The sequence below is a fragment of the Netta rufina genome (genome assembly GCF_964035555.1).
Source record: "Netta rufina genome assembly, chromosome: 2".
Classification (NCBI taxonomy): Eukaryota; Metazoa; Chordata; class Aves; order Anseriformes; family Anatidae; genus Netta; species Netta rufina.
The window spans coordinates 139,731,489-139,747,468 of record NC_140124.1 but is presented as its reverse complement, the minus strand read 5'-3'; the positions used below and the strand labels follow the sequence as shown (position 1 = coordinate 139,747,468).

At 35.6% G+C, this 15,980-nt stretch overlaps 1 protein-coding gene across 3 annotated transcripts in view; it reads right to left on the bottom strand.

Annotated features, from left to right (window-relative positions):
• Nucleotides 1-15,980, bottom strand: part of OXR1 (oxidation resistance 1) — a 78,257-nt gene that overhangs the window by 37,131 nt on the left and 25,146 nt on the right. For all 3 annotated transcript variants that reach the window (XM_084307008.1, XM_084307009.1, XM_084307010.1), the window contains 3 exons: nt 13,234-13,386; nt 6,506-6,690; nt 2,354-3,144 (listed from right to left, as the gene is read on the bottom strand). In XM_084307008.1, coding sequence (XP_084163134.1) covers nt 2,354-3,144; nt 6,506-6,690; nt 13,234-13,386 — 1,129 coding nt within the window. The remainder of the gene's footprint in view (nt 1-2,353; nt 3,145-6,505; nt 6,691-13,233; nt 13,387-15,980) is intronic.

Here is a 15,980-nt window from a genome sequence, read left to right as displayed (position 1 = left end):
ACGTTACACTTATATTTTAGGATTATACCTACAGTATATGGTATAGTAGAATAGTTATAGCACGTGTGATCCAGAAATATTTTATAAGCCTATAAACTGTAAGATAAATTGTCAGATTTTAAAAAGACGACAAACAAAACCCCACTTCATAGTGGGGTTTTCCCCAGTTCCACAGGACTGGCATGTGAATTTTCTGGCAGCTTAAGAGAAGAAACTCAAAACAATCTGACATTTGTGTTTTGGTCCTTTAGAAGTTTTAAACTGCTACATCTGATCTAGAGCCCTAAGAAATGGGATTTGTATAGTCCCTTAAATTAGAAAAATCAGTAAGATTTATATTCATCTAGATGAGAGAACCAAAATTAATAATCTGTCCCTACCCCAAAATGTCAAAGGGGCTATTTGCAATTTTGCAATTCTCTTTGTGTGTGTGTGTGTGTGTATTCTCCTAATTTCTGTATTTAATACAAAAAAAAAAAAAAAAAAAAAAAAACACTAAATCCAGAAAAATAAGATTCTAGTAGTGGTTATTGGCTCTTATGCTTTGTTTCCTTTTTACCAATATCCAGCTAAGTGGTAAACAGACACTTTTAAGGAGTACAATAGACAGAACACAGAAGTTTTTATAGCATCTCACTCTTCCCATGAGATGTGATCTATCGCTAGTAGACCTGTCTTAAATGTAGTCTTTGTTGATCTTCAGAAGTCAAGGAATAGATCTATACTTCTACCTTGGCTCTATTTAAATTTGCCTATAGATGAAGCCAGTATATGTTTCATTAAATCTGTCTAGACTGAAATATTCATGAACACAAATAAAATCAGCAGAAATTGTTAATACAACTCAAATGCTAGTAAAAAATGTACTATTTTGAGTGAAGCCATTAGCACAAGTCTCCAAAAAGCAAGCTTCTAGCTTGTATCCCTCTGAGTGAGACACTGATTATATATATGTATACTCTGTGACTGTACAGTTCATCTTGCATGGAAAAAACTTAGTATTACTAAATAAGAATCTTTAGTAAAACCAGAAAAAAATAAGTATTCAATATAGCTAAATTACAGGTAACATTCAATTGTTAGGAGAACAGCTACAGTGGCAGAGAATACTTGTGCTTGCATTATTATTTTTTTTAAAGCCATAAAGAGCAACTTATGTCAACTGACATCTTTGCCAGAGGATTGTCTTAAGTATTAAGATGTAAAAACCAAACTTCTCAGAGTGATGCAACTATTAGCCTGTTCCAGATTTTGAAATTAAGCTACTTGCTTAACAGGAGAAGAAACAAAAAATCTGAATCATTTCAGAACCTCAAATGTAACAATTTCTGCTAAAGAATTTATTTTTATTCAATATAACCTCAGCTTCTAGTTACTAAAAGAAAACAATACAACCATCAAATGCATTTCATACATACTCTATCAGTATGTGGCAGGCATTAAAGTTAGGCTTTCTTTATAGCCACCTCCAAATACTGCACAATTGAAATGACTAGTTTATCTCCATTAGTAAGATAGTGGGGTATCAGAAAGTGACCTAAAAAGTTTTTGTAAAGCATAATGAAGTATATTCAGAAACATCTAAGCTATTTAAATATGACATTTTTTTTAAATATATGAATTGAATAACTTCAGACTTTCAAAATAGCTTCTAACTAATAATCCTATAGCCTGATCTTACAGAGGAGTAAGGATATTCCTTTGTAAATCTACATATTCCCCACATTCATAGCATTAGTTTTACCATCTAGCTCTTATTTGCCCTGAGAAGTACTTTTCATATGTTCAAGCTTGATCTGGTCAGCATGAAAGTATTACAAGTTGTAAGTGAATGGTCTGAAAACCATTTTAAGTCTCAGTCTTATATTAAGCCTCCAATGTTTGCAGCTCACATCATGAACCTTAACCACAAGGTATACATGTATGTACCATAAATGAAATTAAATTCATTCCCTGAAATTTATTCATACACAGGAGCAAAATTTAAGCAACAGTTAGCTGACTGCTAAGGAACACTTTTGATTTTGAGCTCTACAGAGACCAATGTATCAAGAATCTAATCATACAGGTTCATTGAAGTGTCCCCTACAAATATACTGCATATTTTAATATGATCTTAAACAATTTCAACGAAGTAAAGTATCAGTCACAAAGGTATTTACGTTTTCAATTTCCTGAGCAAAATTTTCCCATTGGTTTAAATAAGTATAGCTTAAGTATATCTTCAAGGCAGTGAGAAATAAACAATACATGACGATGTGTTCTGCAGAGCAGAAAACAGAAAATTCTCAAGAGCTGAAGAGAAATGCATTGCAAGTCTGAAGGCTAACACCATCCATAAATACTGACTCACCTTCTGGTTGCCCTTCTCCTGCAGCCACAGTTTTTTGACTGATTTCTTTTTGTGAATCCTGATGCATGTTTTCTCTTTGTTGTTTGGTTTGTTGCATAGTATGGGTCTTCCAGAGTTTGCGAAGTTCCTCAACTTCTGTCTCGGAGTCTTGAGTTCGCTCTTTCACTACTTTTCCTTTGCTAGTAGTCTCTTTCTTTGGAGAGTCTGTGGTATCTTCACAATGTGGACTTTCTTCTGTCTTACTCTGTATTTCTGGCTCTTTTGCTTGTGTAGAATCTTGACCTTGGTCCATTTTTGTCTCTTTGTTCTGTTCTTTGCTACCATGTGGGTCTTGCCTCGACTGCTGGAGCACATTCCCAGTATTTTCACTAGATTCCTGTGCCCCCTTTACAGCCATCTCTGCGCTTTCTGAACCTAAACTGTGGGTACTAAACTGTTTAACATTTACAACCATTTCAGCACTGAGTTTTAAGTCACTGTCAGCTTCTTTCGAGTCCGAAATTATTGTTAAACATTCTGCACTCGTTTGGTTTATTGTTTGGACAGATTCTGATGATGCTCCAGAAGATTTGCCTTGTCGAAGCTCATCCGAGGAAACAAGTTCCTCACGTATTGGAGAGAGTTCTGATTCTGTGAACACGTCTTCTGAAAGAGACTCCTCCGTACTCCTTGGGGCAGTGCTAGCGCTGTCATTGCCTGTATCCCGGATCCTTGAATCCATTTCATCTGTATTGCTCTTTGCAGCTTTCTTGGAGTGGCCAAGTTCCCTTACAGACAGCTGTTCTATGTCTCTGTTGAGCAAATAAGAGTAATTACAATAGCAGGTGCCCTTTATTGCAGAGCCTTTTTCTTTAGTAAGTTTAATGCTAAAAAAATTACTTCTTTTAGTCTTAAAAATAAACTCCTCCCATGCCCAACCCATCCCTCTTAATCCTGTAGAGTATCAGCAAGGAGAAGCAAGCACCAATATGTTTACATAATGTATCTCTGTAGCAGTAAGCTTACAGCATACCTTTTGGCTATATGACATAGATGTGACCTCCCAATTTCACCTTATTTTTGCAAGCAGAAATTCTTATGAAACCATCAAAACTGTTTCAGATGCTTAAAGTAGAAAATGAAGTAAAAAACACAAGAAAGAAAAAAAGCAAAGAGCTACAAGCAACCCTAAAATCCAATGGCTGAAGTCCTCCATAATCTTTTAAGTTTTGTCTACCAAAGAGGCCAGTATAATTTCATAGATCTGTCCCATTTATTATAAAGTTGAAATCTAGCTCACTGGTAATATATCAGCATTAAATCACCTGGTCTAATCGTGGCTAAGCAAGTCAATACAGAACAATAGGAACCATCAAGGTAGATTTGTATCAAGATCTTACTATTCTGGAAAATATCCAACAGTGTGCTCACCAGTCAGGTATGACATTTTACCACTGTTAAGATAAATAAATCCTAAACTACTTGGTACAACAGAACATTTGAAAGAACAGACATCAAATGTTGATAAATAACATATGAAAAAATAAAAGCAGGCATAAAAAAAGAACTTGCTTTCTCCGTGACATTACATTACATTATTTAAAACCTGCCTTTAGAAATAAGATAAACATTTTCTAAAACTTGTTTAATTTGAGGTGACTGTGAATATGTTCAACTATACCAATATGACTCAGGCTTGTATCAGTATTTTCAAAGAAATTTAGTGTTGTACAACCTTAATTAGGAGTTTCTCATGCTTAAGCTTACTCTTGACTAGAGTTGTGAAATGAAGACCAGTTACCACAAGAGAACTTCTATTACCTAGTATCAAGTACCTTTAAGAAGTTTGTACCTTAATCTCCCACACTGAAAAGGGATAATTCCAGTCTGCATTTCTACAAAACTTTTTATTCAGTTACTAACGTCATTTAGACATCATTAAAATCCAGGATGTTTGCAAAAACATGCATCCTCTTACTCAAATGTCAATATGAGGTTGATGCTAAGATTGTGCTAACATAGTAATTTTGCTTACAAAGCTTGAGGAATAGAGTTTAGGATTTATCGCTTGTTAGATTGGGCTATTTCCAATTTTTCAAGATTACATTGATAACAATCTAAGGTACCAGAAATATGAGAAAAAGTGGAAAAATATATCTGAAAATGTGCAATTTCAGTATGGATTGTTGTTTATATATAAAAACCTTACAGCATGACATTTAATAACTAAAGAACGCATCAGTTTTGTGATATGTTTCCATTACGCCAATAAGATTACTTTCAGTATTCGTGTTGCTTTTCCAAATTTGTTTTTGGTTTTACAGTTGGTAAAAGAGTTAACCATAGCAGTGAAATATTTAGAAAAAAATATAGAAACACAAGAAGTCTCAAATACTTTAAGACACACAGAAGGTCTTGTCTGATTTAGCTGTAGCTGTTAAGAGTTTTGGTTACAAACTTCACGAATTTGCATTGTGTTTTACCAAAAGTTCACAAACATGCCTCAGATTTTGAAGCATAAAAGTGCTGGGACCAAAGAAAAGTTACCATGCATAGTTTATAGAAGTTGGACAAGAAAGATGAAACAAACCAGACATCCAAGACTTCAAATGCTGTGTAACCTTTTCTTATCAGGTATGTTTTCATTCCACATGCGTATATATTAGAGGCAAAAATAAAAACAAATGCATGTGCTATAAAAGCACAAAAATCTATAGAATATTGAAGATAAATTTGTAAGTCAAAGTTGAATCATTGAAATGCTAAACATGCTGGGAAAGACTTTTTTTGCAACTGCAATATTATGATTGAAAAAGGTAGATTAAAAAAAAATCCTTGTAGTTCCTAGTGCAGGTAATGAAATTATGAAAATTAGATGACTGTTTTCCAGATGGAGTTTTTAAACTCCCAAAAGTCAAACCAACGGCATCACTGTACATCAAAAACCCCAAAAGTACTAATGTAGCAAGACATACATTAGTTACTTTCAGGAAACACGTGACTTCAGAGAGCAAACAAGGCCATGTCAATATGCCATTCTATTACTAGGTCTCTGTTGAATCTGCACATAAAAAAAGAGATGTAAGAGTTACTTCTTCTAGGTGTCAAAGTATTTATGATTATCGAGAAATATGATGGCACGCTACCTGTAAGAAGTTTAAAAGAGCATTTTTCATAGCTACTGAATGGGTTCGTAACTTAGGCCTCAGTATAGGACAACTAGCACCTCCTTACAGAAGATGGTTGCATATTTAGAAAAAGTTATACATCAGGAAAACAGCTTTACTCAAATATATACATGTATATATGAGCTCTGCCTAGGAAAATACCTTGGTTACAGTTGTATACTTCCCTGCAGTTAGATGATTAAAGGTAGTCTGCAAATGTTTATGCTGTATGGACAGTGACAGATGGCATGATTTTTATTTTACTATTTTTAAAAGTCTCTTTTGATTTAATATTAGAATGCATACCATTCCTGAGGATCATATAAAATTAGGAAAAAGACAGAATGGAACAAAGGTATTTTTTTTCACGCTGCTGTTTAAAGTCAGTTTTAAACGCCTACCACAAAAAGCACCGGCTATTAAGAGTTGCCAACCATTCTATTCACTTTAAACAATTCTAGATTAGGGTTAGGAACACAGTTTTTCTCCTAGCCAAAAAGGAAAAAAGTAAATTCCTAATGCCATAAAAATATACACAAACCTCTGAAAATTAGTCTTAATTTTTCTTTTTTAGCAGAACAAAAAGAAGGTATAGGAAGCCAGTTTGAGAAGCAAGTAGAAAGTGGTACACAAAGTTTTGTACCTAAAGTTGTTTAAGCTGAGCTTTTCTATTTTGTGCAGTTTCCACATTTTCAAAGATTCAGGTTTATCTGTTACATGGTGGAAAAGGGGAAGAGGAAGTGCTATGGTACGCTCTCCCCCATTTTTATTTTTATTTTTTTTAAAGAGACTATAAAAGGAAAATACACATATATAGAAGAGGAGATATTCTCAAAGTATTAATGAATGTGAGAGCTTAAAACAAAGCAAGCTTTCTCCATGTTTTCTCCAAGCCAATCTTGGACATTCTCATAAAGGAAAACAGAAAAAAAGAATGTGTTTGTGCTAGTTTTGCATGGTCAGCCATATATTTACTCAAAGCTTCATAAATACTATTCTGTCTTACATGCTTAATGAATCCTTAATTTTGCTGTCCACAATTTCCTTATACAAAGCAGCTGACATCACTTCTTCCATGGGACACATGATGCCATACTCTTCACAGCCGTTCTCTTGGACCAGAGGATCCATTTTATGAGGATCAAACATTATATTATTTGGCGTCACTAGCAGCACACCATTGACTGTACCCTAAAATGAGAGGAAAAAAAAAGTGGTAAATTTTCTCCTTTATATTTCAACTTATTCACTTTTTCGTAGGGAAAAGTGTTTTCTAAATTTTTTTTAAGCTTTTTTTTTTTTTTTTTTAAATCTTTAAGCAACTTTATACAGTTTGTTTTCTTACAGTTACCTGGAAACCTAACACTTGTCGTGGGGAAGAAAATTAATGACCCCTTACTTCCTAAAAAAAAAAAAAAAAAAAAAAAAAAAGCCAACTAGTTTTGTCCCTATTCATTCTTAACAATTATCTAATGATTAGTTTAAGGAGAAAAAACACGTTTCTTCCAACCTACAGAATATGCTAGGAGGCTCCTCTGAGATAAAGATTTATCTTTTCTAGACAACCATAGGGCTTTTTGCTATTTTGGTAGGAAGCTTCAAGCATTTTTTTTCATAAAACCTAACTCTTAACTCTTCTTATTTTTCCTCTTTTCAAGAAGAAAAAGTCTCATAAGCAGAAATTTGTCTCCATTTTCTCACACAAAAGTGACAGCAGTATTCAATACAACTCATTCCAACTTAATTGACCTGTTGATTGACTGGACAAGTGTTTAATATTTTTGGTCTAGTTTCATTCTAGAAAGACTTTCTTTTAAAAAAGATACAGCTGCACTAAGATGCACCTTTAGATGAGTTTTATCACAAATGATACCACCACAGGACATTAATACAAGTAGATTTTGAACTTTTAATGTTGAAAAGCTTAAGAAGTTAATATTCATAAGTGGTAGGATTCTCTGAACTCCCCACCCAACTTAGAAAGCGGTGCAACTGCTAACACTACAGCTGCTCACTATGGGAATTCATTCCGTTCAGTTCATGTCAGATTAATAAAGTTTAAGCTTAATTTACGAACTGGAAGAAATACAGCCTGAAGCAGGATCACAGTGATCCTTCAGTTACAGATTGTGAATCCTAAGAGCTTTACAAATTAAAGAACACACTGAAAACTTTTGTGCAAAATCACAAAAAAAAAGTTGCTTTATTCGCTGCTGAAACTTAGAGTGAACTCGGTTTTTATTCTACTCCTTTTAAGTTGTTCACAGTGACCAACAAGACTGCATATTAGATTGGAGAAGAATTGTTGCTCTGTAGTTTTAGGAACACATACCAGCACAGCATAAAATAGAACTACCTTTCTTTCCATTGACAGAAATCTGTCCCTAGCACTTTGATGACTGATGATCTTCATAGTAGAAATACAAAGATGCCTTATATTGAACAGGAAGTTATAGACTACTAGAAAATGAGCCAAAAGAAGAATTAAAGCCTACAGCAATGACCAACGATATCACCATTATGAAAAAAGGAAACAGTCTCAAAAGCAGCTCAAGTGTCTACATGTAAGTCCTGAGTAGTTCAGTGCCTAGTCAGGTTTCACATGTGCCAGAGTACAAAGAACATCCTAAGGACTTCAGAAGTCAGAACATATTTACATAATTTCAAGATGTTTAAGACACTGAAACAATCGCTAGTATTTCCTCCAAGCATGCGTGGATTCTGGAAGTAAGCTTTCAGGGTGCAAAAAGGAATTCCCAACTTCTGTTGACAGTCATCCTTTTAAATTTGGTTCTCCTCACTGTAGTCTAGAAAAAAATCTAGCATGACTGCAAAAATCTGTAAGTGTAATCATAAGAACAATTGTTTCTCTTTAAACAGATATGGCCTCTATAAATTAAAAATGCAAAGCAAAAAGCAGCATCATTCCTAAATTACGTATGGCCATTAAAGAACACAAAATTGAATTTTACTAATATTCTCCAGTTCTGACCTACAGAAGCCAAGGCCATAACCATTTTTAATGACAGAGTACATCATTATGATAACAGTATGTATGAAATTAAGAGGGCTCAACTTAACTGTAGAAACTTATTGAAGATATGGGGAAAGGCACTTAACTTATATTGAAGAATAAGAGATTGTATCGGATAAGTATATTAAAGACAAAGAAAGTCCACAAACACATTTTAAGTGATCTGAAGACTAGCGTCACACAATATGTATGAAGGAATTTTCATATTTTATCCTAGTTTCAATTATATTGCTTCCAGCTTTCCTGTAGTAGTTCAGAAAAATACCACCACCACCCCAACACAAATGCCCAGCTCTTACTGGTCTGGCAAGTCAATAAATATCCTAACAAAATGTCATCATATTCAGGATTATAAAAAAAAAAAAGTCTGTTTCCAGGACAAAATGGGAATGCGTCTAAACACAACATCCAGTTAATTCAGACACATCAGACACTGAGGAACAGTAGATAGCTAATCATCTGCATGCAAATGTCCAGGCAAAGAAGTGTGCAAGACTGACTAAATAACAAAAACAAGTTTAAATGACCTTCTATTTTAAGTGGAAGCTTTATAGAACAGTCAGACTGTTTCTACTTCTGGTAGAAAAACAAACAAACAACAACAAAAAAACTAACCTGCACACCAGGCAGTTGTTAAGTATGGAAGATTCTAAAGCCTACCTCAGCAACCTCAATTGAACACATAAGCAAGCTTTTCAGCTGCTATCAATTTTCTTCTAAGGTGAAGACCTTAGAAGAAAACCTTGACTCCAATAGGTAAATACTCAGTAGAGAAATAAATGGAAATACACTTTCAGATTAAAAGTTTATTGTATTTGGAGAAATAGAGAATTAAACCATTGAAGCTACTGGGCTTTTTGCATACTTGACTAAGAAGCTGCTCAAGCACCTGAAATGACAAAAAGCAGTAGAAAAATACATACTGGTATCTGGAAAACACTGGCTTAATACCTCCTCAAGAAGAGAAGACCTATTTCTTTGTTATCCATATATAAAGTCAACATTTCTGGCTCAAGTTACTTGACATGATCCACAGTTACTATACAAACACTTCAGAGTGTGCTTTTCTAGAAAATAACAGCTGCCCCAAATTTATGGGCTGGAAATTAGATTATTAATAACACAAACATCACTAATACTTCCATCATTGTTATTAACAGCAGTTACTGTTTGCTAGCCTAGGTAGCTACGTCAAGTTCAAGTAACACCCAGATAAACAATAACCTTTTTTTTTCCCTTCAAACATGTGTTACTACCACTTCAGCTACATCTGTGGCTAAGAAATAATTTGTCTTTCCTGCCTTCAAACTTGTTTGGAGGAGAAAGGCTTCCTTGAAGCCTGTGGATTATGCATTACTCAATTGTTTGTGTTTCCACAGCATAGAGAGCAAATCAAATGCTACTGTGAGAAAAATATGGGCAGTATCAGAACAAAATATAGAACAGTACACATGCATTTAATCAACCACTGTTCAAGAATTGTACTATGCTAGTCCTCCCCAGATGATGGAAGCTGAAGCAGCTCCTGCTTTTGAGAGTGGACTAGTTCTGTATAGAGATAGATAAAAGACACAACCTGAAACTTCTATTTCGTTGTCAGTTTGCTGTAATGGATCAGACAGACTTCTGTATCAGCATTCCTACAATACATACAGCTCAGAACTATCATCTCAACTGTAAGTTAGTGATTAATTTTTGAGCATTTTAGTACTATGAATTCATTTTAGGTTCTGGATGACTTTTCTGGTTACTCACACATTTACATGTATATACTATGACAGAACAAGTCACAACTATTCTACAAAAGTGCCCAGAAATGGGTAACACTGATGTAGGGATAAAACCAATAACCTACTGTCTTTTGTCTGTCTTTCAATAATCTAACCTCTTTCATTATTTTAAAGTCATTGAAGAAGGCTGATAGCGTCAAGACTCAAGCCCCATATAATTATCTTGATTCTTTGTTTTTAGAGTGGGTAAAGGAAGTTCCAAAGCTCCCTCTCTGACCTGAATAAGCTGCTTGGAATATTTTCAGTGTTAATATATTCTTCAGACTGAAGAACAGTGTAAGGGCTCACTTACATAAAATCCTCCCTACGCCCTCACCTACCCATACCAACACAGGGAGTGACAGCCTAGCTTCTCCCTTATGGTAGTACTCTGTTACGTGCTTGAGCACAAGTCCCTTCAAAGGCAAATATTTGTTGAACTTTTTATGAACAGCTCAGACAATATTTTATTCAAATCAGACTTGACAATTATTTTCAAAAAATTATTTGTACCAATGATGTGTCAAAAAATAAGATAAACAAATCAGAGCAACAGCATAAGCAAAGATTGGGCAATGGCTGGCACACTGAGCTCCTACAGTGCTCCTGTATGCTGCAACCATTTCCTTCAATCTCCTAGCTTTCTAGCCCTACAGGGGAAAAAGAAAAAAAAAAAGTGAAGAAAAAAAAGGGACCAAATAATCCAAAGGAGGCTTGCCTCCTTTGGACCATACATCTAAGTAGTTATTGTAGAAGAGAATATAAAACTATCAAACTGAAGTGAAAATGAGAGTCTGCATATAGCTATTCAGTAGTTCAATCTGATACTGTTATATGAAGTATGGTGTTTGACCAAAACTTAAAAATATCACTTGAAGTCAAGTTTCTCCTGTATGTAGGAAAGACGCTAAAGGTACAAAATGAATTCATATTCAAGTGAACTTCGAGTTTAACAGCCTCAAGAAGCAGTGAGCCACTTTTTTTGAAAACCATCTGGACACACTAAGTTGTTAAAAACAGAACACTTTAGTCTTAAAACTGGTTCAGAAAAAAAGGTAATCCATGTAAGTAAAAACTTACATAAAGAGAATTAAATTGCACCTGTACATAGATACTAAGATCTGAATAGATTTTAACTTCTTTCTATTGAAGTGTTATGTCTTAGTAAGCATTGGGGTTAAATCCTCAACGATATCTGAGGTACAAAATTCTGAACAAGCAAGATAAGGGAGGATTAGATCCAAACTTTATGGCATAGCTGAGTCCAAATATTAAGATTAGGCAGTTCAGTAAACTGTGCTTTTAGGAGGTTTGAGAAGATTACTATCAAGCAGTTTTTGTCCAGAAGTTGCCTCTAAATTATTCCATTATTTTATTGAATACACACAGTAGAACAAAAAATAGTTCAGAATTTGTGAAACATGAAGATAACCATTTTGTTAGTTCTTTCTTCATTTCTTGTCGAAGTCTTTAACCTTGTCAGTATTCTCCTTTTCACCTCACAAATTTTTGTACCCAACTTGAGAGGGATTTGTTTTTAAAGCCTCAGTGTTGCTAATTCACCTTTAACTACTACTTTTCTAAACAAGACAAGTAAACTAGCAGGCATAATAAAGACCAATGAATTTTAAAGCTCTTCTATTAGTTTCACTTTCAATAAAGTAGACTGTTTAAGATACCTTTTTCCCTCCCAACGAACAGTGAAAAGAACCAAAACCCAGAGCATACTTGTCTTCAAAACAAATACCAAAAAGATTTTAACCTCCATAGCCTGTTGTGGAAGAAGCAAGAAATATGACTGCTAGAAAGAGCAAGTCTACCTACACCATAAACAGTGAGTGATGGCGCAACCCTACAGTGCAACAGTCAGTTACTATACATTGACTTCTTGTCTGACCATGATGTAGCATATTCACAATGCTTTAACTGTGCCCAACATGCTTTTCTCCAACAGTGGCCTTAGATGTCTAAGGAGAACTGTAACAGGGCAAATGCTTCCAGGTTCCAACCACTACATCAAAGAATTGCTGCATCCTTAGCAAGTCACCAAACATACAGAATAAACAGTTTTTCAAAGAGAAAAAAGTGACAGTTTTATCTTAACATGAGTCCTTGCACATGTGGAATTCAGTATGTTGAAAAAATAGGCTTTCACTAGGGTTTAGTTTAAGAACAGTCTGTTATTTCACATCTGTGGCCTATAAAACATTAACCATGAGGTTCAAAATCACTTAGAGTGGAAAGCAGAAGATGAATCTCAAGTTTTCTTCAGAAAAGCTTTAAAGAATCATCATCTTTCATCATCAGGGAGTATATCAAGGAGAGAGGACAAGACACCAGAAGCTGTTCCTACCATGTGACAAAGGCTAAATAACATGCTAAGCTTCAGAAATCAACACTCAAGTCTGAACAGTTTAGCATTCAGTCCCCACCCCATATGGGTTTGATACTGCGTTGGATTATATAACTTCAGAACCAGCATTCTCCTTGAAGTTTTATAAAATAGTCTGTAGAGATGTGAGCCAAAGACAAATGCTGTGAACACTTTCCATATTATTCTGACAAGGAACTATAGCACATAACTAGTATGCTGTAAATTTAAATCCTTGCTTAAAGTTCTCCTGTAGAGCAAAGTTTCTACTGAGGCTGACAGTTCTTATTTCCTACACACCAGTGTTCTAGAGCATTTAAAACCTGGAAATAGAACCTTGTTTAGGATCAACCTAAAAAAATCACTTAGGGGAGGAGTGAAAAACGTGAAGCAAGCTAACTCCAAAGTTTAAAACAAAACTTGTTACTAACTTCTAACACATTGCTTTTGCCAGTACGTATGGTTTCAAGTCCATGTTTATGATTTATATGTACTTTGTTTTTTTTTTTTTTTTTTTTTTACATTCCATACAGTAGATGAAAAATGCAAACGTTAAGTACCTTGCCATTGGTGATGTACTTGCAGTTAATTTTTAGAAACTTCTCCGTAAATGCTTCTTCCTCTTCGGAGGTGGATGATACCACTCTTGTAGGACGAACACATGCATGTGCTGGTGAAGCAGCTGACTCCTTCCGTTGCACTCCATCTGGATCCTAGAAGGGAATATGGGAATATTAAAAAAAAAAAAAAAAAAAAACTTATCAGCTTTGCCTTTTTAAATATTGAGATCTTCCGTTGTGTAATTTTTGCTGTAGAAATGAAAGAAAAGGTGAAAATAGGATTCCAAATCCACTGCAGTTTAAAGAAAAACTTTTATCTGAGCATATATATAACACTAGTAAGGCACAGCTTAACTAGCACATGGTAAGAAACACAAGTAGGAAGGCGTATTCAAAATCAACCTGAGAACAAACAACAAAATAACCATCAGAACTCACATATGGAGATCATCTGATGTGCTTTCACATCCAAAACTTGAGAAACTGGCAGTTAATGGAAAGGATTATTTTCCAACTTCAACAAATAAAAGCCTCATTAAGTCTTCCGTTGTCCTTCCATAATATTATACGGTATGTTGGAAGGGCCCTCTGAAGGTCAGATAATCAAATACTGTGTTGAAAGCAGGCTTAAGCCTACACCTGATCAGGTTGCTCATGGCATTTTCAGTTGAGTTTAAGTCTTAGAGGCAAAAGATTCCATAGCCTCTCCAAGAAACCCATTCCAATATTAGCCACCCTTATCATGAAAAACATTTTTGTATTATTTAACCAGGAACTCTTACACAGCAACACGCACCTGTTGCTGCCTAACCTTTCACTATGAATCGCTGAAGTTCCCAATGTTTGTTTTCCTCCCTCCAACCTCTCTATCTGTGGTAGCACACAGAAATCACGTTCTCCATTAGCATTTTTTCCTCGAGGCTATGCAAACTGTCTCTCTCAGACAGCCCTTGTGCATCATGTTTCCATTCCCTAATTATCCCCCCAGTGGGCTCTGTGCAGTACGTTCACCTGTCTTGGGCTGAAGAAGACAGAAGTAGGCACAGCACAGCACATGCAGGTCCACAAGCTCCCCTGACCCGGGAGTAATCATCTCTCTTAACCTTTTGGCATTGCTCTTTCATTTGCCACCTGGAACACAATTAGCCCGCATCTTCACAAGCAGCCACTGTTAAACACTCTGCCTACCGGGACACCAGATCCCACCTCCCTTGGGCCCTTACTCCTTTCCTGCAAAGCTGCTGTCTAGTCAGCCAGCCCCCAGCCTGTACTGCCACATGGGGCTGTTCTGGTCCAGGTGGGTCTTTGCTGCTACTCAACTTCAAGCAGCTGGAGAGATGAAGCAACAGAAACCACCTGATGTCCCTCATTAGCAGCCCTTGCCCTTCCCTCCAGTGTATTGAGGACTTTCCCTAGAGTTTGGTCCTTCCTAAGCTTGCTGAGGGTGCATTCTGTCCCAACACTTTGGGCACTGCAAAGCAGATTAACCAATATTAGCCTTCATGGGAAGCCCCAAATATTTGCAACAGCCCACTCTCCAGAAAGCAGGAGAAAATAACCAACTGCATGCAGAGACACTGAATCACTTTGAGCCCAAAGATCCTACCAACTTTTCCACCTTCTCTTGTAGCCCATCCATTCAATTCATATTTCCCTAGCTTTGTAACAAAGCTGCTCTGGGAGAGCGTCAAGTGTCTAGCTTTAGTCAAGGTAAATAATATCCATGTTTCTTCTCTCATCTGCTGAGCCACTCGTGTACTTATCTGATAGAAAGCCGTCAGTTTGGTCAGGAATGATACCAACACTCTGGCTGTTCCCTAACATCTTCATCTTTCGTCTGCCTTGATATAGCTTCCAGAAGAATTCCTTCATCACCTTCCCAGGCAGATATTAGTTTCTATCTTGCTGTCTCACTATATATCCAACAAGGTAATTACTATACGAACACAGAACCTTACGAGGAACAGGACAGAGGAGAAAAAAAGTTTACAAATAAAAATTACACATATAGAAAAGAGTGCTCCAAAGCCTATTTTATAGTCTCAGATGATCCATTTGGGAATTTAATCAACATTTAGGGAGTTCCATTTCATGCACGATTGCTATCAATAAACTACTACAACTTATAAAAATGTGAACTTCTATGTTCCCTTTGGGTTTCTGCTGTTCTGTTCAGTTCTATTCACTAGCACAAGTTGCAGCTAACTGCTTTTAGTCTTACTTAAAGACAGTACTTACAACTGTGTTCAGTTCATCATGTCTTTGCCACTACTTTAAATAAAATTGAAAGATGCACATAAAGGTTAGAGAACCAAAGTCCAGTTCTGAATATTGAACTGGATTTTGCAGAAAGAGGTAAGAGATACAATTAAAAGGCAAGCTTCCTCAGGATGAGTTCTCCTTCCATCTCTGACTTTCTCCTAAAATTATGTGGTCACTTTTGTGACTGCATGTAATTTTATATGTGGTTGTAACAGTCCCTAGTTGATATCTAAGTCCACCATTTATAAGCCAGCTGTTTTGCATTCAGCAGGACTAATACTGGTGGCAGAATTTCAAATTTATAATCCTGTTATAAACCTTGTCACTACATATTTTTGAAGTGTATTTTTAAGTTTTACAGGTAGTAAAATTTACTGATCTTCCTAAATTTGTGCATAAGACTGCTAGATGAAGAAACACTTGAAGAAAAAAAAAGAAAAAGAAAAACAGTAGTGTAAGAAAGGCTTAAAAATCTAAGCCAAGCT